Source organism: Micropterus salmoides, unplaced genomic scaffold (assembly GCF_014851395.1).
Source record: "Micropterus salmoides isolate LMB-PRFRI ecotype aquatic unplaced genomic scaffold, ASM1485139v1 Ms_hic_scaffold_2, whole genome shotgun sequence".
Taxonomy (NCBI): Eukaryota; Metazoa; Chordata; class Actinopteri; order Centrarchiformes; family Centrarchidae; genus Micropterus; species Micropterus salmoides.
The window spans coordinates 17631931-17659718 of NW_024041150.1; the positions used below are offsets into that span (position 1 = coordinate 17631931).

Here is a 27788-nt window from a genome sequence, read left to right on the forward strand (position 1 = left end):
TTGGGTATCAATTCTCATAAATTTATTAAAATGCATAATTAAAAATTTTTAGGTCTGCTACACATTTCATACAATATTTTGCATCAGGTACTTCACAGAAACAAAAACAGATTGTGAATTCCAAGCAAACAATCGCCTATCCTATTAAAATAAAATGTAAATACGTGACATCAGATACTTCACAAAAACCATCAATAAAAGATTTCATATCAGATCATATATGATAAAAGAAAAAATCGCTTTACTACTACTACTTTGATTAACTGTACATTTTCGAAGTGGCAATATGATGACTTCATCTGTCACACAAAATTGATGAATTCAAAGTCAGATTTAATCAAATTGGAAACATTTGGTATGTTTCTAACGTGCTCCTAACATGTACAATAAAGAAAGTATTTTAAAATGTAGTAAACACTTACAGGTAAAGCAGATTATTTTTAATAAACATGAAACACATAAACACATAAAACATGTGTCTACTGATACTATCTTTAACCATGTTACAACTTGTGATTTTCTTCTGAATGTATGGAGGAACATGTGCACCTCTGTAACCACAAAGCATGTGTTCTCTCACTTCATGTTAAACGACTCTTTGAGGCTCGCTTCTGCTTGCTTATGTGTGATTGTTTTCCAAGTTTCAGGAATATCAGCAGGCTCTGCATTATATGCTTCAGCAAACTCCTTGTTGAACTTTGCCAGTACATATTTCCAGTAGTCTGACGCCTCTAAACTTACATCTGACTGGATTATCCAGTCTGGGAAAATTTCTCTGTAGTTCCTGTAAGGGTGCCATTCACCTTTTGTAGCATCACAGCAAAAACGCATATCACTGTTCACCAAGGACGAGCATATGTCAATGACAAGTTTTTCTGTCCCATCCCACCTGAATCTACCCAGACCCTCTGGCCGATGTAGTTTAGCAAAGTGCGCTCCATGTTTACTTGCTCCTGCGTCACAAGGAGCTTTGCAGAATGGACACTGTTTCCCACATCCAATCACCTGGGTGAAAAGCTCGTTCTGGGGCTTCACATGAAGATTTTTCAGTTTCATTTGGATGGTTTCTGTTTTAAACTTCTCTGTAAGAGCCTGTGCCATGTCCTTCACACACTCAGTGAGCCAGTGAGCAAACTGTTCCTGGTCGGCATTGTTCAGGATCATGAAAGCACCAAGAGCATCCTGGGAAATGACCAGTTTATCACCAAGTTCTTGACAGACATCTTCAACAAATGTCTTCATGTTACCACTCTTTTCTGTTTTAGCTTTGTTGATAGCATCATTTATGCTGCTGATACTTGACAGAACATGCCGATCCTCAAACTCAAAAACTTTATCACCCTTTGAAAAGTGTTCTTTTATTTGTTTGTGTGTCCATTTCTTTACATGATCCTCATATGAGCAAATGTAGCTCTTATAGTTTTCAAAGTCATCCTTTGAGAGCAAATCCAGTAAAACTGAATACTGGAAGAACATTCGTGTGCTGAATGGAAACTGTGTCAGCATTTCACCAATAATATCAGGACCCAATGAACGGTTGACAAAGTCTTCGACTGCAGGCCTCAAGCAGCGGCTTGTGAATTCTTCTGCCTTCTTCTGGCACTGGTCTCGTTCATGGAACACGTCTTTGAAATCAACACAAAACTTTTCTTTGTTTCGATTCAGACATCTGTAAGGATCATTAGCACGTATGAAATCTTCATGCATTTTCTGAAACTGTCTGGCTGCAACTCCACAGATGTGCTGTTTTAGAGAAACTTCAAACTCAGTGGTCTTAACACTCTGACTGTTCTGCAGCCGCTCATCAATCATGTGTAGGATCTCCTGGATGTAAGTGTCATGGTAATTGTTTTTCCTTTCCATTTTTTCAGTCACAAACTGTGTGCAAGCATCTATGATGCTGTCAGCCATGTTCTGTGAAGCCATCACATGATCTTTAATGTTGAACAACTGGCAGGCTTTGTGTTTTAACTGGTTCCAATTTCCTTCCACTGTATATTTGAAAGGAATCAGTCCACAATCTTTCAGCCTTTTTTGACTTAATAATTCACATGCATGACTCCCCTTACATGATAGATTTTCTCTGAGGTACAAGGAGACATTTGTGAAGACATTTTTGGCCTTTTGTTTAGAAAAAGATAGTTCCTCTACTATTTTATCCCACATCTTATCAAATTCTTGGTCTAGCTCTTTGTCTGTCATCTGGACTTTTCTTCCCCGACATTCCTCAATCAGCTGACGCACTCTCCCCTCTAATTCTTTTGTGTGGTTCTCCTTGATTCTGTCAAGTTCTGTCATTCCCTGTCTGATGTCAGCTGCTGCTGTGAGTTGATTATATACAGAGCTCTCCATTTCTCGACGAAGGCTCTTTGCACTGCTTGCAAATTCCTCTTTGTATCCTTCAAACTAGATACACATGACCCTCTGTTTGCTCAAAGTACTGTTTTAAATTTCCAAGAATTTTTGACTCCCATTTAGTCAGCTCTGTGCAAGCTTCACTTTTCAAAAGAGTGAGAAGTTCTTTCATGTCAGATAACTCAGATTTCACAGCAACTGTGCCGAAATTTGAAATTCTTGTTTCAGCATTTGTAACCCATGAATACATTTCTTTTTTGAATTCCCATTCCCATTTGTTGAACTCTGTGCACAGCCTCATGTATGCATCAGCCACTAGGCTGTTTCTGAAGCTGAAGATGAAGTTTTCATGCTTTACTGCATTCCACAGGCTTTTCATCCACTCGGTAAACTCCATGATATTATTAGCAGATGACTCACACCTTCCCAAAATTTGGATGATGTTCTTCTTGAGCTCATAAACGGCCTCACTGTACCCTGCATTGACTGGTGCCATTGGTGGGTTTCCATTCCAGAGTCCAGGAATGTACCAGTTCCCAGTGTCGGGACTGTACTCCATCACATCAGTGAAGCTCTTGTTCTCCTCTTTCTTTTCCATCTTGGCTGCTGCCTGGGTCATCTCGTTTAGCTGCTGCAAGAGCAGTTTCCTGTCTCGTAAGTTCTTGTCATGGGCTGAAACATCTGACACATTCTGGTGAACAAACATACATTTGGGCTTTTTGCCCACCTCTTTCATCCTGAGAAAAGCATGCACAACTATTTGTAGGATGTCCTTCATTTCTGTTGAATTCTCCATTGCAATATTGATGATGGTGATATCACTCAGCCCCACAACAAGTGTTGCAAGCTCGTTGTCGTGCTCATGGCTATTGTCCAGTTGAGCAAGCTCTGGTGACTTTAAGCCCTCAGTGTCAATGATCACCATGAAGTCACAGTTGAGTTCTTTTTTGACATCTTCATTGATTCTGATCAGCAACATAAACGCACCTCGAGTGCATCGACCACTGCTGACTGCAAACTGCACTCCAAACATGGTGTTGAGGAGAGTGGACTTTCCTGTGCTCTGAACTCCAAGAACTGTGACTACCAGTATCTTGCTCTTAGGAGACACCAAGTCATTGAGCTGAGAGAGAACGTCACTCACCCATCTGAGAGGTATGTTGGATGCATCTCCATCTACAAGCTCAAGGGGAAATCCATCAAGCAACAATTCTGCGCATAGTCTGGGCAGATGCTGTAATTGTTGACGTGATGGGTCTGTTTCTGGAAGGGAAACTGAAGCTTCATAGATCTGACCCATTTCACGGAAGAAGTGTTCAGTCCCCAGTGAGCTGTTGGAAAGTTGTCTGTCAATTTCTTTGATCTCCTCTTTGTTTTCAGAATTTTCACATTTCTTTTTGTACTGCTCCCTGAGGCCAGACAGTTTTTCTCGAGACAGGTTATCGAGGTTCATTCGCATCCATTTCAGGAAATAGCTCCTCTCTATCCCTGGGCTTGATATTGCGTTGATGAAACATGTCATAGCGTTTGACATGTCATAAGAGTTCTGTTTTTCCCGAAGTTTTATTTTCTGTATCTGAAGATCACTTTTGTACTTTTCTATGTTTTCAGACCCAACTTTTCGAAGGCGAAATTCTTCCTTCTCTACGAGAGTCAGTTCCTTCCATATTTGGCCCTGCAAGGGAAGCTGAGCTTCTTTGTATTTAAGGGTGTCTTGAATTTCTGCAGTGATGGCATCTGCATTTTTCTTGGCAGTCTGGCACTCTGCACAGTCCTCATCCACCAAGATACCTAATTCATGGGCAATGTCAGCCATCTGCTCAATCCCCATCTTCATCTTTGTGTTCTCAACTACATTGCTGACTGTTTTCCGCAGATGTTTGATGAAGTCTGCATTATTCATGTGCTTAGCCTTCAAAAGGATGTTGCTGTTAGTCAAACCCAACTTTCTCGCTAACCTAGTAAGAGCATCTAAACTGAAGCTCTGGCTTTGATGGTTGCCCACTAAGAAGATCTGTGCCTTGTGGTGTTGGTTGATAAGCAGCTCGCACTCAGAGTCCAAATTGTCAAAGAACACAAACACTGCTGCAGATGTCTGACACAAAAAAGAAAATTGTGTTTCAAAGGAAGCAATGTCCCCACGAAGGTTAGCTACAGCTACAGGCTCACTGAAAATATCCAAGTTTTTGTTCCCACAAGGAAGGTACCAAGTAACTTCAGCCAATCCATTGGATATTCTCCTTGAACTGTCACCACACTCCATGTTACGGTGAATAAATGTGTCATGGTACTGCTGAGAATTGCTGAGAAGCTTATTGAGGGTCTCAGACTTGGACAATGAGCACTCCCCCAGTCTCACAAATGATATCATTGGAAGTTCAGAGACAACAATCCTGTCTTCAATAAAACCCTTGGATTCTAACAGTTTCTGAGGTCTGTACTTTTTCACAATGTCTCTCATGGCCCAAAGCATGAGTGTGCACTGCTTTGTGTCACAATTAGGAAGCAGCAGAGGCACAGAAAACTGACACATAGACATTTTGAGTGCCATTTCCTGTTGTACAAAACCATCAGAACACAGAAAGAGAGCAGTGATTATGTCAAGGGGGTTTAGCATGTCACCTGAATCTGTACTGTTCACCAGATTATGAAGATTTAACTCCGTATTTCCTGACAGATCTTCACAGTTTGATTCACATTCTGATGTACATTTCACATTTCTAGCAGTCGCATTTACCATCATCAATTTCTTTAGAAAATACCATTGAAGATCTGAATTACACTTGGCAGGTTCATCAGAAATGGTCTTCTGGTCAATCTGAAGAATTGTGCACAGGGTGTAGTGGTGCTCCAACCCCAGATCCTCCATTAAGCTCTCTAGGTCTGTCTCTGCAAACATGAAAACAGTGATTATTAACCCATAACTGGTTATTTAAATTTTCTAAAGCATGGATCAAAATTACTTACATTCAAGATACTGGATTCTGTTTATTAGGGCACACCTGGAGATAAGTAATGCAGTCTAATATAACAGCCCTAAACACAGAGATATTATCATGTTTTTTAAATAGTGTTGTTGATTCAACTTTATGGTTCTTGGATGCTGCTATGCTGGACGAATTGTCCACAGTTGTCCTCAATTGTCCTCATTTATATAAATCAGGGTGGATTAGGGGGTGGTGCATAGATAAGATGCTTGATGTGGGAGACCAGAGTTTGATTCCCACTGTGAGACATCCACCATTGTGTCCCTGAGCACACTTAACCCATAGTTGCTCCATAGATGTGTGACCTCTGACATGTACAGCAATTGTAAGTCGTTCTGGATAAAAGCGTCAGGTAAATGGATTAAATATTAGAAAAACCCTCTCAGTATAAGTTAAACAGCACCCTAAACACAAGCCTCCAAAATGTTGATCAAGCCATAAACATTTTCAACAAATACTAAATCTTCATTAAGAATTACTTGTGGATTTTTTGTATTATTAGACTGCATTTGCTTTAGCTAGTTAGACCTACTAAACTGGTAACTAAGTCTAGAATTCATGCATTTGTAATGAAGACAAAATGCCTAAAAAAAGCACTACTATAATGGACCAGGCCTTCTGAAAACAGCAGACAGATAAATCTGTGGTCATCTCTCAAATTTTGTTGGCCCTCTAGTGGCCAATGCCCATGTTGATGTGGGTTAGACAGTCAGTAATCTGTCTGTCCAAGGTACAGATCAAGATACTTCAACAAAACCACAGAATCAGACCTTATATTTTGACAACACCAAAAGTATTCTCTAGTGTTGCAAAATTAAAATTTGTGCACAATAAATATCAGAATCTAATGGACAGACTGGAATTGGTAGTAAAACGACTGGAAAGAGGTGAGAAAATTACTTAATAATAACATCACTGAGGATTAAAGGAGTAAAGCCAGGAACCCTTTTGAAACAGAATGTCCTGTTCACACGTACACGGGTATTTTTGTAAACATAGGTTTATTTTATTATTTAGATGATACTAACTCGATTAAATTTGTCTAGGAGTTTGACGACTAAAGATAATGGATTAACAACTATTAGACATCACTGATCACAGAATGCCTTGTTTTGCCTTACGGTGGGTCAGCTGTCTGCCTTGGCCTGTTGCCGGTCCCGGTTGCTAGCTGCCCCTTTCCCGGCTTTTTGCTAGGGAATTCTCCGGGGTTCTCCGTGTCTGGAATGAAGAAAAACCCTCAAGGGTTGGCCGTCCTCGGTCTGGCAATTAGGCTGTCCTTTCAGGTGTCCTTTGTTACTGCTGGTTTGCCACGTGGCAGCGTCCGACCTCTGTGGGCTTAGCTCAACGCATAAAGCTTAAAAAGAACTTGGTCGTTCTTGAATTAACAAGTGTAACTTAACGGACTGATAACTTTTAACAAAACAAAAGAAAGAAAATAAAAACAAGTAAGTTGCTTGAAAACGAGGGAAAAATCAATGTCGCTGCGCTTAGCATGTGTGGCTGGGAAACGAACAAAGGCCTTAGCTGAGCCTGGAGATGCGGCGTGCTGGGCACGTGCCGACGCGCAGTTTGAAGAGGCCAGGAGCCAGCAGAGGACAAGAGAGAAGGCTCAAGAGCGTGAACGACAGCGTGTGTTGCGCTTTTGTTGGTTGGGGCATGGTTCCCAGAGGGTAGCCTTTTGTTTCCCTGAGGGCTTGTTTCCGGCGGAGAAGACTGTCTTCTTAAGTTTTAATATGTCTATAAAAAAAAGAAAATCTATTTGCACGTATTGTAATCAAATATCTTCCCACAATCAAACCTTAATTGTCACACGGCTGTACTGTTCTTAGTTTTAACCACTTGGTAAAAAGGAACACAATGTTAGTTAAACTATGAGGAAGCATTTCGGAATGAATCACAGAGGAGAAGAATTTAACTAGCTTTCTGGATATACTGGCGGTTACACGTTCTTAGAGAATATAGGCAAGCTACACGAATCGCATCAGATTATGGACAAGTAAATACAGCGTGACATTTGTACATTAATGGCATTTCAGATGATGGCATGTAATACTTATTTTGTCCACTTGGGGGAAGCTCGGGTTACATGAGGATAGCTCTGATCAATCCTAACACAATCTTCTCAGGAGCTGGGGAATTTAGTCATTTTTAACCTTAAATTTGAGCTAGAAATTAATCGAGTATAGGATGACATTTCTTTATCAACATTTCTAAAGGAGTTGTCAGAAAGTGTTGGTTATACATAAAATGAAGGAATGTCATTAACCTTGCTGAAAATTAAAACACTACAAAATTAACTCATTTAGATTCTTTAAACAAACAACAAGGTAACGTAACTACTCAAATGGAGGCAAACGCCGCTACTAACTTAGCAAGGATTATTGGTTAAACAGAACAACAGTTTAAAACTTGCATTAATTCATTTTGTTGACTATTTGACACTTTTGTCGTGTAGATTAAACTTACGTATGTAAGTTATCAGTTGAAAAAAAAGGCGACAGTATGAGGATTGCCTAGATGCTGCGTCTTTTGAGTTTGAGAAAAACATATACATAATCAACTAATTATTAGGGTTAAGCAAGTACTCGGTTAAAACGAGTATCCGGTACAGATACTTTCTATGAGTATCATCAGAGTAAAATGTGTCAATATCTGTTTTGTTATAAACTATAAATGTCGCGGTGGCAGCCCGGCTGTCGGTGAGTGTCCTGTTTCTCCTTTCCCTCACATTCTGGTTTCTCCTGTGCCTCCTCTCTCTCTGTGTGTGTGCTCTCTCCCTCCCTGCTCCGGAGCCCGGCTGGCTACCCACACCTGCACCTCGTTTACCTCCATCCCCGGCCGCCGCACCTGCCAGCCATCAGCCTCATCACTGCCAGTATATCTACCCCGGCTTTCCACTCCACCCTCGCTCGATCGTCGCAGCTCTTGACCTGGTGTCGCCGCTTCGTTCTGGCTTTATTTCTTATACTCCTTTTGCCTCTTGTCCTCTTGCCTACTAACCCTGTCTCTCTGTTTTTCCCCGCCAGGTTCACTCACCTCTGCCTCCCAGCTCGGCCAGCCGGGCTCGCTCGCCTGCCTCCTCCTCTCGCCGCCTCCACGACACCCCCCCGGCTTCTCCACTCGCACCCCGCCTGGACCCCCGTCTCCGTGTCCTCACCTACCCGTCTGCCAGCCTCCCCCCTAGCCTCCAGCCTTGTGCCCTCCGTTCCTCCAGCTTCTCGGTTCCCCGAGTCCTCGTCTGCCTCTCCCCCTCCTTCCACCTGCCCTCGCCTCGAGCCTGTTTTTTCCTCAATAAACCTCTTTTTCACCCTCAGCGTTGCGTTTGGGTCCGTTCTGTCTCCCACCGTTACATATAAATATATGAATATAAAAAAATCAATTACTATTCTCTGAAGCTCAATTCTGAGGCTGTTCTGTAAATGGTTTTCCAATAAATCTATAAAGTTCTAATAGAAATTTCAGGCTTAAATAACTTCCAGTTAATACCGCCCACTTATAGATTAAGCACCGGCCATTCTGAGTACAGATGCAGAAGATTTGGTGTTCTTGCTCACCCCTGCTAATTATACACTGCAGATAAGTCATATATTCATATTCCAACCAAATTATAGACACTTCTGTGGTAAACAAGACTAGTACCACCGGTGGAAAGGGTTCCAGACAACGGCCTTAATGCCCTTTCAGAAAGGAGGTGACATCTGCTGCTATTTTGAACTTTGACTGCGGCGTGCACAGGCGCCCCAGCAAGCTACCCTGCCCCGTCACAAGTCACTGAAGATAATAGCACAGTGGTGCTGTTGTTGTGGTCTGTCTTCAAGGCCCTTTATAGATGTAAATTTAGAATTTAAATCCCTTAACTTGAAATGGAAAGTAGTATTAATTTGGTTAAGTTGCTTAAACCTGAAACTATGAGTCATTTAACTAACATTGGGACAACTAGAACACTGTAGTTATATCCACTTTATGAACTTAAATTTATGAGTTGAAGGGTGTAGAATTGTATGTTTGTTAGAAAAGTGAACGCAAGTTTCCTTGAATGGACAATGTAATATAGATAGTTGTTTAAACTCACAGTATTAAGTTCAAACAACAAATTATCATTAATTAAACAAATTGTATAACGTAGCATCATGAGTTGAAACAAAGCTTTTCTTAAAGTTGAGTTTACTCACATTTTTAGGCAGCAATTGAACTTAAGTTTTTAAGTTGAACCACCTAGATAATTTTTACAGTGTGGTGTTCTTTCCAAATTTATATCGGGCTGTGAAAAGGGGTATCTCCTTTGAGGTGAGATAATTAAACAAAGAGCAAGGTATGTTGCCATGGTTACATGTGTGTGGGGGGGCAGTTTGGGGTTTCCTGCCCTCTCTTAAGAAGAGTTCCGATAGGCTGTTTGTAATCTCTGCTTAGTTTCTTTGTCATTTTAACAGTTCAGGCACCGAGAGGCTTATCTCAGCTGTTGCCAAAGTTGGCCAGTTTTACGATCAACTTTCCCCGAATAGCACTTATGGCAAGCAACCTTTCAACTCTTCCTTGGAGTCGCTTTGGCTCTCTGTAGAGGGTTGATAATAAAAACCCCTCCTCCTTCTCTCTGGGAGAGAAAAGGAATTTAGAGTAGTCCAAATTTATTTGATATAAAATGCACAAATCCACACTGTTGGTACACAACACTACCACACCACTAAAGTCTGGGAATATTAAATATCTGGGTGTCAATATTTCCTCCAGGCTGTCAGAACTGACATGGCTAAGCTACACGCCTTTACCTAAATCAATAGAGGATGACCTTGTACAATGGACATCATTGCCCATATCACTCATGGGAAGATGATCCTACCCAAAATCAATTACCTGTTTTCAGTGTTACCCACCCAACCCTCTGCTGTCTGGTTTAAATCACTGGACTCAAACATCTCTAAATTTTTGTGGAAAAATAAACCCCCATGAATCAGTTTTAAAAAAAAGATTGTGGTGGTTTAGAACTGCCAAATTGTTCTCATTACTTCCTGTCCAATAGACTACAATATATCTCAAAATGGATCAATCAAAGCCCCCTGGGCCACTCATGGATGGACATAGAACAAACATTCTGTAAGGCAATTAAAATTTCCGATATATCATTCATCAGTTGAAAATATTCAACAACAAAATTCCTTCATGTTGCCTGACAGGAAATTGCGGCTCTATGCGTCTTTGCATTGACTTTGTATGCAAACTCACCATCCTGAATGCTTGCTTCGCTTACTAACGCTTACTTTAAACGCGTATTTTAGTCTTTAGTCTTGCTTTTATCATTGTATTTGTTTTTATCTGTTTTATTATCTTTACACTTGTTAAAGCACTTTGTAACTTGTTTTTGAAAAGTGCTCTGCAAATAAAGATTATTAAAGATTATTTGGTTTGCTTCATTGGCCTCAGATCTGTGTTCCCTCATTTCTCGGTCAGCCAGTATAAAGTTAGTTGTCGGGATGTGCAGTGTGTATGGGCATAACACTGGTTTGTTCTGGGCTTGTTCCTGGTGTTCTCGGCCGTTGACAGGAGGGTGGGTTGTTGGTGACATGTAGCTAAGCTAGTTGATTTTGCTTCGTTGCTTGTTTGGCTGGTTTTGCATGGCAGCAGGATACGCAGAGGGCTGCCGGGCACTGGGTCTCGCGGTGCTCATGCAGTGTGGGGGTTGAGGATGTCACTTGCGCATTTATGTTGATGATTGCGTGGTGTTTTGGCGGTTTGGTTGTTTGTTCCCCAGTTAGTATTGTGAGTTAAAAAGCATCTCCTCTAGCTCTGAGTCTTTGAGATCTTTTTACTGCCTTTGATTTTATTCTGTTTGATGAACCATAAGGGAAAGACAGTGCTCTGCACTGTTCATACTTGTGTAAAGTGAAATAAAAATTTAATTCTCGGTTTTTCTACCTGGGACTCATCTCACCTCCCAGAATTTCCGCAAGACCCATCTGAGCCTGTGCAGATTTTGAGGACTGACGAGAAGTAGCAAGGCTGGTCCCAGTCACCTACCATCACTCTCTCTTCAAATAAAGACAGGACTGCCAGGACAAAGCAGCACACCAATCCTTCCTCCAGCACCAGAAACATTAACTTGATATCTTTTAATATGTATTTATACATATATTAGCCTATCATAGGCTACATGTTTCTTTATTTTAGGACAAGTCGTTATTACAGCCTTGCTCATACTTCCGTGTGAATTGGATGTATTACTATTATGTATTGGATGTATTGTATTATACTATATAAACAACACACACATCTCTGTTACCCAACACATGATGTTTGTTTGTAGGACTACTGTTTTTACTATTGCGTTGACAGTCGTGGGAGTGAAATGTTACGATTTACCCCATAAGCGGGGTTAACTGTAACAGATAGTCACACATCTATCTAACCTTTATCCAATGATCCAACATGGACCGATACAAGCCTAGACATAGTGGGACATTATCTCTTTCCAATTTCCATCAATGATAGATATGTCTTTCCATCCAAATCATGGAAGGATGGATACCTGTGGATTGATAGTCAATGATGGACCAATGGATAAAGTGATTATATCCACAAAATAGGCTACATATAAATATTGATAAGAGACTTTGTGTCAAACACTGATGATCCATATGGGCTAAAACAATCAAACATATTGCTCTGCTACATATAAACAGATTTGTTCATTAAATAATATGTATTAAAAACATATTCAACAGTGTTGATGAATAATTTCACTCACTCATTCATTCAGCCATTCACTCATTTGACGGCCCCTGTGTGATCCAGTGAGGCCACCCTGTGGGAGTGACGCCTCACCACTGTTAACCATCTTTGTTTTGTTGAGGTGATTGCTGATCGGGTGCACCTTGGAGACCTGTGAGCCAGGGGAGGGAGGGAGATAAAGCTCCACTTGGGTAAACTACTGGGTCTTCTGCCTTCTCTGCAACCCAGATGTCCACCATGGCCTGACCACCCCGACTGCCACATTTTGCTATGAGTTTTTTATGTTACAGCGACAGCACATTTAAATAGTTAGGTTTAGTTCACTCTTCACCTGAGGTAGGTGTATTGGTATACAGTAAATTCAATATGACATAGTATGAACAGCACTGAAATAGAGAATGGTGAATAAATAATAAGTGGTAACCAGTAAACAGATGGCTGATTAGAGACAGAGTTACTGGGTTATTGCACAGGAATTGTTCCTGACACCGTGAGTCAGAAATCAGCTGTTCATCAGATTGATGGCTTGTGGGATGAAACTGCTTCTGTCTGTTGGTTTTGGCGTACAGTGCTCTGTAGCGCCTACCAGAGGGGAGGAGCTGGAACAGGTTGTGTCCGGGGTGAGATGGATCTGCAGTGATGTTTCCTGCCCGTTTCCTGACTCTGGAAATGTATAAGTCCTGAATGAAGGGCAGGCTGGCACCGATGATTTTTTCTGTGGTCCTGACTGTCCGTTGTAGTCTGCTCCTGTCCTTTATGGTGGCGGATTCAAACCAGACAGTGATGGAGGTGCAGAGAACAGACTGGATGATGGCTGTGTAGAACAGGATCAGCAGCTCCTTAGGCAGGTTGAGCTTCCTGAGCTGACGCAGGAAGTACATCCTCTGCTGGGCCTTCTTGATGATGGTGTCAGTATTGGGCTCCCACTTCAGATCCTGGGATATAGTGGAACCCAGAAACCTGAAGGATTCCACAGCAGACACAGGACTGTTGAGTATGGTGATGGGGGGCAGAGTGGGGGGGCTCCTCCTGAAGTCCACGGTCATCTCCACAGTTTTGAGCGTGTTAAGTTCCAGGTTATTCTGACCTCATCACCGTCCCGGACTCGTCACCATCCGGATAAGGCCGATGACCGTTGTGTCGTCGGGAGTTTGACAAATGGGTCTCCTGAGGTGCGTTTGTTGGTGTAGAGGGAGAGGAGCAGTGGGGAGACCACACACCCCTGGGGGGCGCCAGTGCTGCTAGTCTGGGTGCTGAATGTGATGTTTCCCAGCCTCACCTGCTGACTCCTGTCAGTCAGGAAGTCTGTGATCCACTGACAGTTGGAGGCTGGCACAGTGAGCTGGGCGAGTTTGATGCTGAGGATGTCCGGGATGATTGTGTGGAACGCGTGAAGATCTGAGTGAAGATGGTCCAGCTGGTCAGATTTTCAGGCAGGATGGTGAGACACCGTCAGGTCCAGGAGCCTTCCTGATCTTCTGCCTTTGGAAGAGGTGGCTCACATCCTCTTCAAAGATCTTGAGTGCAGGTCAGAGGGGGAAGGTGACTGTTTGAAGATGGTGAGGTGTGACTGGGCTTTTCAAACCTACAGTAGAAACCATTCAGCTCGTCTGCCAGTTGTTGAGTGCCAGCAGTGTTGGGGGATGGTCTCTTGTAGTTTGTGATTGTCCGTAGGCCTCTTCACACTGACGCAGGGACGTTGGCTGCAAAGATGTTATTTAGCTTTTCAGCGTCGCACCTCTTTGCAGCTTTGACCTCTTTAGTCAGCGTGTTCCTGGCCTGGTTGTACAAGACTCTGTCCCCACTTCTGAAGGTCTCCTCCTTGGTCTGACGAAACTGCCTGAGTTTCTCTGTGAACCAGGGTTTTTGGTTGTTGTGTGTGCAGAAGGTTTTAGAAGGCACACAAAAACTGATGTAAGATGTCACTGATGTAAGATACAGCCTCAAAAACACTCCAGTCAGTGCAGTCAAAGCAGGCCTGTAACTCCAGCTTTGACTCGTTGGTCCATCTTTTCACAGTCTTTACAACAGGTTTAGCAGATTTCAGTTTTTGCCTGTGTGTCGGGATAAGATGAACCAGACAGTGATCAGAGAGTCCCAAGGCTGCACGGGGAACGGAGTTATAGGCGTCCTTTAACGTTGTGTAGCAGTGGTCCAGTGTTTTAGTGTCTGTACTTTGGAAGTTCATGACTGAGGTTTGTTTGTCCCCAAGAACAATGAGCAGGGAGTCTGGGTGTTTTTTCTCCACATTAGTTATCTGGTCGGCCAGGTGTAGTAACACCTCACTAACACAGGTGCCTGAGGTTGAATGTAAACAGCGACCAGAACATACGAGGAAATCTCCCGCGGTGAATAAAACGGTTTACAGTTTATAAATAATGTGTCTAGGTGAGGGCTGCAAGATTTCTTCAACACTGTGACATCTGTGCACCAACCTTCCTTTATGTAGAAACAGATTCCGCCTCCCCGTGTTTTTCCCGTGAGCTCCCTTTCGCGATCAACACGGATGAGATTAAATCCTGGTAGATGAAGTGCACTGTCCGGGATATGCGGGGAAACAGAGGGCAGCAGATCTGCAGAAGTCCGAGTTAGTTCTGATGAGGAGCAGCAGTTTGTCCATTTTGTTGGCCAGAGAGCGGACATTCACCAGGTGGATTGAACGAGCGCAGTGCGAAATCCCCGCTGTCTCAGTTAAACCAGCGCGCCTGCACGTTTTCCCCTGCGACGATCCCAAACAGAGCTCCTGCTCCTCCAATTTATAATTCCAGGGTCAACAATGAGCGGTGCAATAGTCTGAGCAGTTGAAAGTCCAATGTTTAAGAGCTCTTCTCTAGTAAAAGTTAACAGAGAGGGACGGCAGAAAATAGCGTTAATTAACAAAAACACAAAAAGCACTATGGAGCGTAATCCTGAGGCGGCCGTCTGCGGCGCCATCTTGGCACTTAATCCTAATCCTAGCTATGTAACAGTTTTAGTTACGATTGACAAAATATTAGTAAATTTTGAAATAAATATAAATAATAAATAAATAATATCAGTAATTTTGAATGTAAAAATATTTCATGGTTCCAGCTCAACAAATGTGAACACTTGCTGCGTTTCCTTTAACTTATTTTAATAATATTAATGTATTTTCAATAATGTTGAGGTTTAATTGGACTGCTGGTTGGACAACAAGCATTGTGAAGGTGTCACAAACCAAACAATCAGTCGATTAGTGGAGAAAATAATTAGCAGATTTTTAGCTTTTAGCCTACAATGCATCGGTCACAATAATCCAAAGCAACAATAGCTATTGCCTGTAATCGCTGAACAGTAAAGGGACATTTTTCTGATTTAAGTTTTTTTTTAACTTTTAATAACCTACTTTAATAATTTTAATATTAATATTTTAAAGCAGTTCTTTTACTTGTGACAGAGTTTTATTACAGTGTGTTAGCCGATAACTGTCAGTTGTGTTATGTCAGCTAGATGGGGTTTAGGGCTGTTTTTGTAATAATTTATCATAATCATTAAACACAATGAAAACATGAATTATCAATGACAAATGTGACAGAATTACAATTGTTGGGTTATCATAATCCAGAAGACTATAAGTTATATCAACACAAAACAGACAGAGCCTTGTCTATGAAAACATGTGGAGGGATGACAGCAGCTACAAAGACTGTATCTTCAATCAAGGTCGTCACCTTAATGGAGCTGTAAGCTTTGTAAGCTCCCCAGATGGAGCCAATAAAACAGTTTTTCATGTCAGCATTAGTTGCAGGGATTCGGGGGCTGCTGTCGGAGGTGCTGATAACGAAAGAACTGAAGGACCAAGATTTGTTTAGTTTTCCTGTTACAAAACAATTTCTGAGGTATAACTCATCTGCAGCCAGAAACTCACTGATTATGTCAACCTTAGTGGGAAGAGCCAAAGCACTGCAGTTGTTACTGCTGCCACCGGCACCCGTCTGTACCTGTGTTTGTGAGTATCTATTATTCTGAGCAGGCTGTGCCAACCCACGCTGAGGATTGGCTGTGCGACGCAGGGAGGCCCCACCTACTTCCTGCCCAGAGTGCGCAGAGGTCTGTTCAAACCAGCACGGGATTTTTCTATAAGAGGTTTCCATTCAGGCTTCTTACAGAGGGAGGATTGCAGTGAGAGCACTGTGGTGTCAGGTGTGAGTGTTTTTGCCCTGCCCAGCTCTGTTTTTGCCCTGCGAGTCGCAGCCAGTTTGTGACCGACTGGTCACGTAGTTGGTAGCTGGAGTTTTGCAATATAAACATCTGAAAACTGAAGCTCTCTGTTTGAGAGGTGCTGAAGTTAACGTGTGGATTTTGGGTGAGATTTCTGCCTGATCACAAGTGTTTCAGTTAGTTTTGGTTTCTGCTTCCTGGTCTCGTCTTAACATACCCAAATTCCCAAATGGGGTTCTGTGTCTGTCACACAGTCTGAAGGGGATACTACCACACCAGCAGAGCAACAATGCAGACTTATCCACCCATTTTCCAACATTTTTCATGTGGTATCTGTACTTTTACTTAAGTGTGGAAATTGGAGTACTTCTAACAATACCTGATTTTATTAGGCTCTGATTGGCCAATGTGGCTTTACATTTAGGGTAATATGTCCGTCTGTTGGTTTAGCGTGCTCTTGACAGTGCTTGATAGCATGTTTTTGCATTTTCATGTAGACAGAGATTTTTTTTAAATGACGGAGGAAAAACTCTGTTGATTAAAAAATACCCATGTACGTGTGGACTACTAGGCCTTACTGTCCTGGGCCAAAGATGAATTTTATGATTAAGGAGTCATCTGAAAGCTACTATTCGCCTTAAGACATTTGGGGGGACCAGGATAGAGCTGCAGCCAGATCAGCAACAATGCTGAAATTTCATTGTCCATAATAATAAGGTAAGGAAGAACCGGGACATCTCATTAACTGTGTTGTGTTCTTGGGCAAGCAGGTCACAATGGAGGAGCAGGTTCAGCAAACAAGAGGAATTATCTGGAGTTGTTGGATTTAGTATATATGAGAGCAACCTGCGCACTTACCTCGCCACATCAATGGTGTTCAGTGGCATATCAATTCAATTCAATCTAGCTTTATTGGCATGAATGTAAAACAACAATATTGCCAAAGCTACAAATAAATTACAAAAGAAAAATTCATATTATACAGTTCATCAGTCACTATAAAAATATCTAATATATATTAAAAATAAAGTAAATAAATCTGTAAAAGTGTGTGACTCTTCTCTGGTTTCAGCTTCTGGCATGTTAGGGTTTTATGATGGTCTGTCTGGGGGTTTACTGATTTTAAGTGTAAAATTTAATTGATCTTTTATGTATTATATAGAAAAGCTGACGTATTGACGTACTGCTGACGTATTGCGGTAAGCGTGTCGACTCATTTCCGTTTCCGGTGCTTGTGTGTTGGTACCGTGTTGTGCTGCTCTCGCTAAATAACAGTTACATTTATTTGATTACAGCAGCCAACTGTCCGCTAAACACTTATTCTTTACAGTAATTTTGCCTAAGCACTCACAGTTCTTTCCATCTTTTAGTGACTGCTGTTCAATCTCATAGTTGTTCTAAAGTTTTGGTAACTGACGCTACAGTAATTTAGCTTAGCCGTTAGCGACTTTAGCTTAGCAGCTAGCGATGGCTTCTCCTTCTCCCTCTCTCTCTCCTACTTTCTCCTGCTCGGTGTGTCAGATGTTTAGTTACTCCTCTGCCTCCTTTAGCGGTAATGGTACATGTAATAAGTGTAGTTTATTTATAGACATGGAGGCGAGGCTCAGTGATTTAGAAGTCCGGCTCCGCACCTTGGTAGATCAGTCTTTAGCTACTGTAGCAAGCCAGTCCCCGGTAGTCGGTGCGGAACAGCCTGAGTTAGCCTCTGGTAGCCGTCCTCCGGCATCCCCTGTGCAGCCAGGAAAGGTGGGCTGGGTGACTGTCCGAAGGAGGAATAGTCGTAAGCATTCAAAGTCCACGGGGCATCATCAACCTGTTCACGTTTCTAACAGATTTTCCCCACTCAGCGACACACCCGCTGAGAAACCAACTCTGATCATTGGCAGCTCCATTTTGAGAAACGTGAAGTTAGCGAAGCCAGCGGCCATAGTTAAGTGCATCCCTGGGGCCAGAGCGGGCGACATTGAGTCTTATTTGAAACTGCTGGCTAAGGATAAACGTACATACAGTAAGATTGTTATTCACGTCGGCGGTAATGACTCCCGGTTACGCCAATCGGAGGTCACTAAGATTAATGTTGAGTCGGTGTGTACATATGCAAAAACAATGTCGGACACCGTAGTTTTCTCTGGACCCCTGCCAAATCTGACCAGTGATGACATGTATAGCCGCATGTCGTCATTCCGCCGCTGGTTGTCGAGGTGGTGTCCAGCAAACGATATGGGCTTTGTAGATCATTGGCAGACTTTCTGGGGAAGACCTGGTCTGATCCGGAGAGACGGCATCCATCCCACTTGGGAAGGAGCAGCTCTCATTTCTAGAAATCTGGCCAAGTTTATTAGTGGACCAAATCCATGACAACCCAGAGTTGAGACCAGGAGGCAGAGTCGCAGTTTAACACACTTCTCTGCCCTTCTTTTTCAGCAGTTACCCACCCAAAACCCTACGCAGAGTCGCAGTCTAACACACTTCTCTGCTCCTCCATTTCAGGAGTTACTTAGTGAAAATCCTATAGTGACGGTGTCTGTCCCCCGACCATCGAAATTATTTAAAAAGGTAAACAGAAGAGGAGCTGTGCATAAAAACCTCATAAAAATTAAAACCACAAGAGCAATAGTGCAAACGAATAGGAGAGTTAAATGTGGACTCTTAAACATCAGATCTCTCTCTTCTAAAGGTGTACTAGTAAATGAACTAATATCAGATTATGATATTGATTTATTTGGTCTTACTGAAACCTGGCTGGGTGATGGAGAATATGTTAGCCTAAATGAATCCACCCCTCCCAGTCATATTAATACTCACATTCCTCGAGGCACAGGCCGAGGAGGTGGAGTTGCAGCTATCTTCGACTCTAGCCTACTAATCAGCTCTAAACCTAAACTAAACTATAACTCATTTGAAAGTCTTGTTCTTAGTCTTTCGCACCCAAGTTGGAAATCACTGCAACCAATTCTTTTTGTTATAGTGTACCGAGCACCTGGCCCGTATTCTGAATTCTTATCTGAATTTGCAGAGTTTTTGTCAACTTTAGTCCTTAAAACGGACAAAGTTATTATTGTAGGAGATTTTAATATTCATGTGGATGTTGAGAATGACAGCTTTAGTACTGCGTTTATCTCTCTGTTAGATTCCATTGGCTTCTCTCAGAGTGTTCATGAACCGACTCACTGTTTTAACCACACCCTCGACCTTGTTTTGGTGTATGGTATTGAAATTGAACATTTAGTGGTGTTCCCACAGAATCCCTCTTTATCCGACCACTGTTTGATAACTTTTGAGTTTGTATTGCTGAACTACTCGCCATTGGGCAAAAATTTCTATACAAGATGTCTGTCTGATAGTGCCATAGCTAAATTTAAGGATGCGATTCCATCAGCTCTAAATACATTATCTAGTCACAAAGTAACGGAGGACTCCTATGCTAATTTCAGTCCCTCCCAAATCGATCATCTTGTTGATAGTGCTGCAGGCTCGCTACGAATGACACTCGACTCTGTAGCCCCTCTAAAAAAGAAAATACTAAAACAAAGACGGTTAGCTCCATGGTATAATACTGAAACTCGCAAATTAAAGCAAATATCACGGAAACTTGAGAGATTGGCGTTCTACCAAAGTGGAAAATTCTCGTTTAATTTGGCAAGATAGTCTTAAAACTTATAGGAAGGCCCTCCGTAATGCCAGAGCAGCGTACTACTCGTCATTAATAGAGGAAAATAGGAACAACCCAAAGTTTCTTTTCAGCACTGTAGCCAGGCTGACAGAGAGTCGCAGCTCTATTGAGCCAAGTATTCCCATAGCTCTCAGTAGTTACGATTTCATGAGCTTCTTTAATGATAAAATTCTAGCTATTAGAGACAAAATTCACCAAGACCTGCCCTCAATTGGCACCGACTTATCTCTTAACTCAGGAACCTTAGAAACAGCTGTAGAACCAGATACATGTTTAGACTGTTTTGCTTCCCTCAATCTTTACCAACTAACTTCAATCATTTCTTCATCTAAACCATCAACCTGCCTCTTAGACCCCATCCCGACTAGGCTGCTTAAAGATGTTCTACCCTTAGTCAGCACCTCTATACTAGATATGATCAATCTATCTTTATCAACAGGCTATGTACCACAGTACTTTAAAGTAGCTGTAATTAAACCTCTTCTGAAAAAGCCCAAACTTGATCCGGATGTTTTAGCCAACTATAGACCTATATCTAACCTTCCATTTCTCTCTAAGGTTCTGGAGAAAGCAGTTGCTAAACAGCTGTGTGACTTTCTACAGAGCAATAGTTTATTTGAGGATTTTCAGTCAGGATTTAGAGCTCATCATAGCACAGAGACAGCACTGGTGAAAATTACTAATGACCTCCTTATTGCATCAGACAAAGGACTTGTCTCTGTACTGGTTTTATTAGATCTTAGTGCTGCATTTGATACCATTGAACATCAGATCCTATTGCAGAGACTGGAATATTTCATTGGCATTAAAGGAACCGCTCTAAGCTGGTTTAAGTCCTATTTATCAGATCGATTTCAGTTTGTACATGTTAATGATGAGTCCTCCATGCACGCCAAAGTTACTCATGGAGTTCCTCAAGGATCTGTCCTTGGACCAATCCTCTTCACTTTATATATGCTTCCTTTAGGCAATATTATCAGGAAACATTCCATAAGCTTTCATTGTTATGCAGATGATACTCAGTTATATCTATCGATCAAGCCAGATGAAACTCATCAGTTAGCTAAACTTCAAATGTGCCTTCAGGATGTTAAAACCTGGATGACCTGTAATTTTCTCATGTTAAACTCAGATAAAACTGAAGTTATTGCTCTGGGGCCTAAGCACCTCCGTGACGCATTATCTAAAGATATAGTTTCCCTGGATGGCATCGCCTTGGCCTCCAGCACCACTGTGAGGAATCTTGGAGTTATCTTTGATCAGGACATGTCGTTTAAGTCTCACATTAAGCAAATTTCAAGGACCGCCTTTTTTCACCTACGTAATATTGCGAAAATCAGGAACATCCTGTCTAAAAATGATGCAGAAAAACTAGTCCATGCATTTGTTACTTCTAGGCTGGATTACTGCAATTCCTTATTATCAGGCTGCTCGAAAAAGTCCATTAAGATCTTCAGCTGATCCAGAATGCTGCAGCACGTGTTCTGACAGGAACCAGGAAAAGAGATCACATTTCTCCTGTTTTAGCTTCTTTGCATTGGCTTCCAGTAAAATCCAGAATAGAATTTAAAATCATTCTTCTTACCTACAAAGCTCTTAATGGTCAGGCACCATCTTATCTTAAAGAGCTCATAGTACCTTACTACCCCACCAGAGCACTGCGCTCCCAGAATGCAGGGTTACTTGTGGTTCCTAGAGTCTCCAAAAGTAGACTAGGAGCCAGAGCGTTCAGCTATCAAGCTCCTCTCCTGTGGAACCAGGTTCCAGTTTGGGTTCAGGAGGCAGACACCATCTCCACATTTAAGAGTAGGCTTAAGACTTTCCTCTTTGATAAAGCTTATAGTTAGGGCTGGCTCAGGTAGTCCTGAACCATCCCTTAGTTATGCTGCTATAGGCCTAGACTGCCGGGGGATTTCCCATGATGCACTGAGCTCCTCTCTCCTCTACTTTCTCTCCCTCTGTATGCAATCTTATCCCGTTATTGCATGTTACTAACACAACTTCTCCCCTTTCTGGTAGTCTTGTGCTTTCTCGTCTCTCTCCTCTCTCCTATCACTTCCTGCAGGTTTTCTGGCTCTGGAGCTGTGGAGTCTGGAGCTGTGGCTGCGGGTCACCTGCTGCCCCCGTGTTCCTGCTCGACAACCTCTACTGCAACGACTATTGTTGCTAGTCTTATTGTTATTATTGTTATTATAATCATTAACATTACGATGGTTACCATTAACACTATTACAAATATCTGTACCATTTTTCATTTAGTCTATAGCAACATTACCTTCACTGTCTGTACCTCTGTGTGTATATTGTGTAGGCTGCCTCCCTCCCCTCTCTCTCTCCTTACATTTCTCTCTCCTTACATCTCTCTCTCTCTCTCTCACCCCAACCGGTCGAGGCAGATGGCCGCCCACCCTGAGCCATGGTTCTGCTCGAGGTTTCTGCCTCTTAAAAGGAAGTTTTTCCTTGCCTCTGTCGCCTAGTGCTTGCTCTTGGTGGGAACTGTTGGGCTTCTGTAAATAACATCACAGAGTACGGTCTAGACCTGCTCTTTTATGAAAAGCGCTGTGAGATAACTGTTGTTGTGATTTGGTGCTATATAAATAAAATTGAATTGAATTGAATTGAATTGTATTTTTAGTAAGAGGGGTTTTTAGCCGAGCTCTGCTCTGTTTATTTGGTGTTTTTTTCTGCACCATATCATCAAAGATTCAGAATTCAGAATGATTTGCACCGTTGCTAACGTCATAACATACAGCATGAAGAAGGAGTTGAGAAGCTGCTATGGGGCTCATGGAGATGTTTGCGCACGGCACAGGGAGCTTTATTGCAGTGTAAATGACAGCCTCCTAACTCAGATTGACAACCGATTTAGTGACCACAAAAAGCTGGCGTTCCTGGCCCTTCTAGATCCATAACACTTCAGCCATTACAGTGACTGTTTTCCCAATGCTGCCTTATCAAATTTGATGGATAGCTATGGTGTATATTTCGACCAGACCCGAATTCAACGTCATGTACAGCATGTCTGACTTTGCAGGTAAGAGCCAAGCCAACATTCATCAGTTTTTTATTCCAAAAAGGAATGAAAGAAGTATACACTGTCACATGCCTCATCCTGACAATACCTTCATCCACTGCCTCTGTGGAGAGGTCATTTTATGTGCTGGAGCCCATACATTCCATACCTACTCAAGGAACATGGCTGGGCAGGCTCGACTTTCAGACTTGGCCTTAATTTTCATAGAGAGGGAATTGGCTGTCAGCACAAGAAGTGGACTGAGCGATCCAGTGATCGACCAACCATGCAGTCGAATGAGCAATGCTGCAGGGAACGACTGGAGTAATGACCGAGAGCTGAGTTTGCAGAATTCTACTGGGTTTCCGGTTTTCTGGAAAGTAATCAGTTCATAGTCGTATTCGCAAAATCTGATGGTTATTTAAACTTATTTTAAATAAAAGCATTTCATGTAGGAAATTGGTTTGGCCTCGAATAAATTTTGCTCGGCACAAGCAAGCTGTGTCTCTGACAGAGACAGAGTGTAGTTGTTGTTGACTGTCTTGACAGAGTGATGTTGTTGACTTTGTTCCTTTCATTTGGCCCATTCAGTTTTCCGAAGTAGAAAACTAGACTGCAACATTTACTACATATTTGTCAAGTAATCTTTGGATGAATAAAATGTTGAGTATGTTTGTCAACTAAAACTAGATGAAAAGTTTCATGGTTTTTTTTAAGACATAAAATTCACCTTTTCCTTGGCCAGAGTTTCAGAATTTAGAAAAAGGGGGTGTGCAGCGGCTCCATCCAGGACCTAGTGTAGCAACCTTTCAGTGCACGGTTGAGTATTGTTTGTTGTGTATGCATGTTGAACCCTTTATATTTAGTTTTGTGTGTTTGTGCTAGTATGATATCCCAAGGTATTTGCATTGGCTTTGAGTGGTCCTACCCATGACCTCCCTCCACCCCGCTCCTCACCCCCTTATCCTGGTCAGCAGCTATTAGTGACTGATAGACACACTGCCTCCCTGTTGTTTTACCTATAGACTCTTGTGGAGACTACTGAGGCATAATCTAAACTAAATCCAGCTAAATTCGAAATATTAAACTTAATTTGACTGATTGTCAACTACAAGTATATTAAGGTTTTGTTGTTTACTATAATATTTCAAACACTGATTTACAAAAAAGACTATTGTCTTTAATTTGACATTAGTTATGAGATAGATCGGTCCATCCACTCGTGACCCTACCCACGGTAAGGGTTTACTCATCCTTTATTTTACGGTACCTTTACAGCACTGCTCATGACACTGTTGGTCATTGAGGTATCACCAGAGGCGGACTGGGACAAAAATTCAGCCCTGGCACTGTAGCCACACTAGCCCACATTACCACGCATACCCACTCATGAACACACATTCACTACTTAGGCTACATTTGTGTACAGATAGTGAGATCATATAAGCAGTAGGCCTACCATATGTAACAGATTTGTAACATTTTATGTATGTGACTGGCACACAATGCTTAATAGTTTTTAAAGAGCACAGGTTTATAACAAATTTACACATACAGTTAAAACAATGGCTGTCCATCTGACTATGTTGTAGAGTCTGTGCGCTCTCTGTCTGCTTATCTGCTGTTACTGTCTTTCTCTACTGCAGAGTTAATTACAAACCGAACATTTGTGTGTCTTCCTATGTTGAACTTCCTACCTCTACCACGCTCCTCCCTGTCTCTGCTAGACTTACAGTAGCATCCTACCTCACTGCACCGAAGACCAGGGGTCTGTTGCTGTGCTGATTACAGCAACATGCTAGTTCATGAACACAGTATAGGATGTAAACATTGCAGAAAAATGTTTTCTCACACACTGCTCTCAACATTGGAATACACATGAATAAAAACAAGTAAGTCTGGTAAATGGCAGAAGTGGAAAGGATTATGGTAGAAAGGAACTTTACTGACAATCAGATTATGTTGCGCTCTCTCTGATGATGTTGACTGAATGTGTCAATTTTAGTAACCTAATCGAGTTGGTCAGCCCATTTCAGGACCAGGCCGGTCGATACCAACTGGGCCAAATGCTTTATTATTATTATTATTATTATTATTATTAGGCATATCATTATAACCATAGCAAACTTGTGTAAGTGATGAAACCTCCTCTGCAATGTAGTCCTGTAAAAACTAAGCATTTATAAATATTCAGTGTTTCCCACAGAATGACCATTTTAATTCTACTTTATTTTCCACCTTTATTTTAGTGTTTACTTGCTAGCATACTTGAATCTGCTCTCTTTTCCATTAGTTAATATCCACACACAAGCACACACATTCACCTCTGCTGCAAACAGCATCCTACCTCTTTCTTTTTCTCTCTCCCTGTATTTGTCGGCTTTTACCTGAGCGGCCCCCCAAGTAAAGCCGATGTGTGGGAAATACTGATATTATTATCAATCTCACCGGCCCACCCCAAAACAAATGCTCCAGCTCCTGGGTATCAAAAACTGTTTCTGGCTGACAGGAAAAGTTAAATGGAACATGTATTTGCTAAATTTCCATGATTTTTTTTATAATCATACTGTATCTGGCAGCCATCCATAATTCAATGATTAATTACAAGCCCACATCGACCTGAGAACAGCTACGTGTTGGTGGCTTTTTCAACATCAAAGCTCAAATCTTCTTTTGGAAACCTTTGCTGAGTTGTGGTAAAAGTCTGTGGCTTTATTTGAAAATTCATACATCATTTTTTATTGTGATTTTTATTTTACTCACTTGTGTGGGCAGATGTTACGGCTGGCTTGCTTATTCTTCCACTTCTAAGCTTTGCAGAAACTTGGAGAGAGTAACACGCTCCTGGCTTCAGCTTGCTGAGAGTCAGGTTGTTTATGTCCGTTGTCATCTCTTGCACAATTTCTCCCTCACTGCTACAAGTCACAATGTAACTTCCCACTTCGCCAGGAGGAGTGTCCCATCTCAGAGACAGTGACTCACTGCTGACGTGATCGACTGTTATCTGCACAGGAGGACAGGGCTCTGTGGGAAAAATAGGATTAATTTATAACTGGAAATTCAAGTTCTGTCAATGTTTCTCTGCATTTTATAGCAAACCACAAAAGGTGTGGTAAAAGACAAAGACACATATAACATAAACTTTTTCATATCTCAGTGTAGAAGTACATTTGTATAGGTTATGAGCCCAAAGACAATACACCAACATTTTCCTACATGTGTGTTTTAAGGTTTTGTTGATTTGTTTTTCAGATTTACCTGTGAAGACACAAAGCGAAGTTGCTTTGCTTTGATTTCCATTGTCTGCAATCCTTATGATGCTGAAAGTATACTCAGTCCCAGGATGCAGTCCCTCAACCTTCACAGTGCTGGAGTCCTGTGAGATCAAACTGCCTCTCTGTGTGTCACAGGAGTAATCTATTTGCAGTCTGTACCCAACAGAGTAATTAGTGAGTTGTAAGCCAAGAGAAACAGTCTCCTGGCCAGCATTGAGAACTGTTACTTCTCCTGGTGGAGGAACATCTGCCATGAGAAAAGTGAAGTATTCCTCAATATTTCCACATTAAAGTACGTATCAAGTTATTAAACGACATCCGTCATTGACACTCACACTTACATTCAGACTGTGGCGTTGGTGAAGTGTACTCTCCTCCTTCACAGTAAAGATCAAGGAAGGAATCAGATGCATCGTAGAAATTCTTTAGTACATGAGAAAATATGCAGTTTAAGTGTAAGGAAGTGTAACTCATAATCCCATTCAAACTGATTTGGACACGAGACTATTCAACCTATATCACATTATTTGATTATTTATGTTTAGAGTAAAAAATAGCTTTTTACCTCCTCATCAGAGTCCTCCATTGTGTGTACACTCTCAGCCATCCCACACTTGGTCCAGATTATTGAAATGGCTTCTCACTAAAACAGAAAAGGATCCTGTAACATGTTCTTTCCCAACACACATACTTTAATCATCCCACAACTGGAGCCTTAAAGGACAGATAGTTAGTTAAGTCATGCATCTGTTTTAGGCTGTGGAAAGCCTACATTTGAAGCCTATTTCTGGTCTTCAAAAAAGAAAAATCTAAATAAATGAATAATTAAGTGTTACCTACCATTGTATGAGAGATTCATTTGTAGTAAAACATTGTATCTGTTCTTTTATCCAGGAGTTTTAATATATTATCTAACTGTATTTGTCCTGAGGTTAATGCTCTGCACTTTCCTGGCAATACAACAGCTTACTGCAGGCTTCTCCTTTTATATGGAGAAATGAAACCACTTTCTGTTTTGTTTCCCGGGAATAGATTATCTGGTTTCCATTAAAGCAAAACTTATTTTCCTGGTATCCTCCCTTTGTTGAAGGGAGAGCAGGAGAGAGATTCTTCTCTTTTCCCTGTCACAGGTTTAGTATATATATACAGTAAACTGTGCGTGTGTGTATTTTTATATGTATATATATGTATTGGCTACAGGCCTTTTGTGTTACTGTGCAGATTTCTACAGAAATCTGGGGGCAGATGTTAAAAAGGGCAGCAACACTTGGAACCTTCCACCCTCTATCTTATAGTGGTACTTTACGCTCAGAGATATTCTAGAAATATTAATAAGATTATTAACATAAAATAAAATGTATTAATTGTCAATTGTAAAAAGGATTTGTTCACCTAAAAAATTGTCAATAATCAAATCAAACATTATCATTCAATGATAGGTGAGTTTGAAGAGTGAGTCCGTACACTGGCCGTCACAACCAACTGATGTCACAATATTCAATACAATAACCACAAACAACGACTTCTTAAAAGTATAACAGGATTTATTCACTATAGCAAATAAACACTATCATCTAATC

At 41.5% G+C, this 27788-nt stretch overlaps 1 protein-coding gene across 1 annotated transcript; it reads right to left on the minus strand.

The window, feature by feature from the left end:
• On the minus strand, positions 1-27185 carry LOC119912873 (interferon-induced very large GTPase 1-like). The gene is given in 7 exon segments (XM_038732102.1): positions 1-2403; positions 2405-5244; positions 25697-25957; positions 26192-26455; positions 26550-26631; positions 26774-26851; positions 27049-27185. Coding segments are annotated over 6 exon segments (5316 nt in total). The 5' UTR covers positions 26816-26851; positions 27049-27185; the 3' UTR covers positions 1-576.
• Positions 27186-27788: the final 603 nt, after the last annotated feature.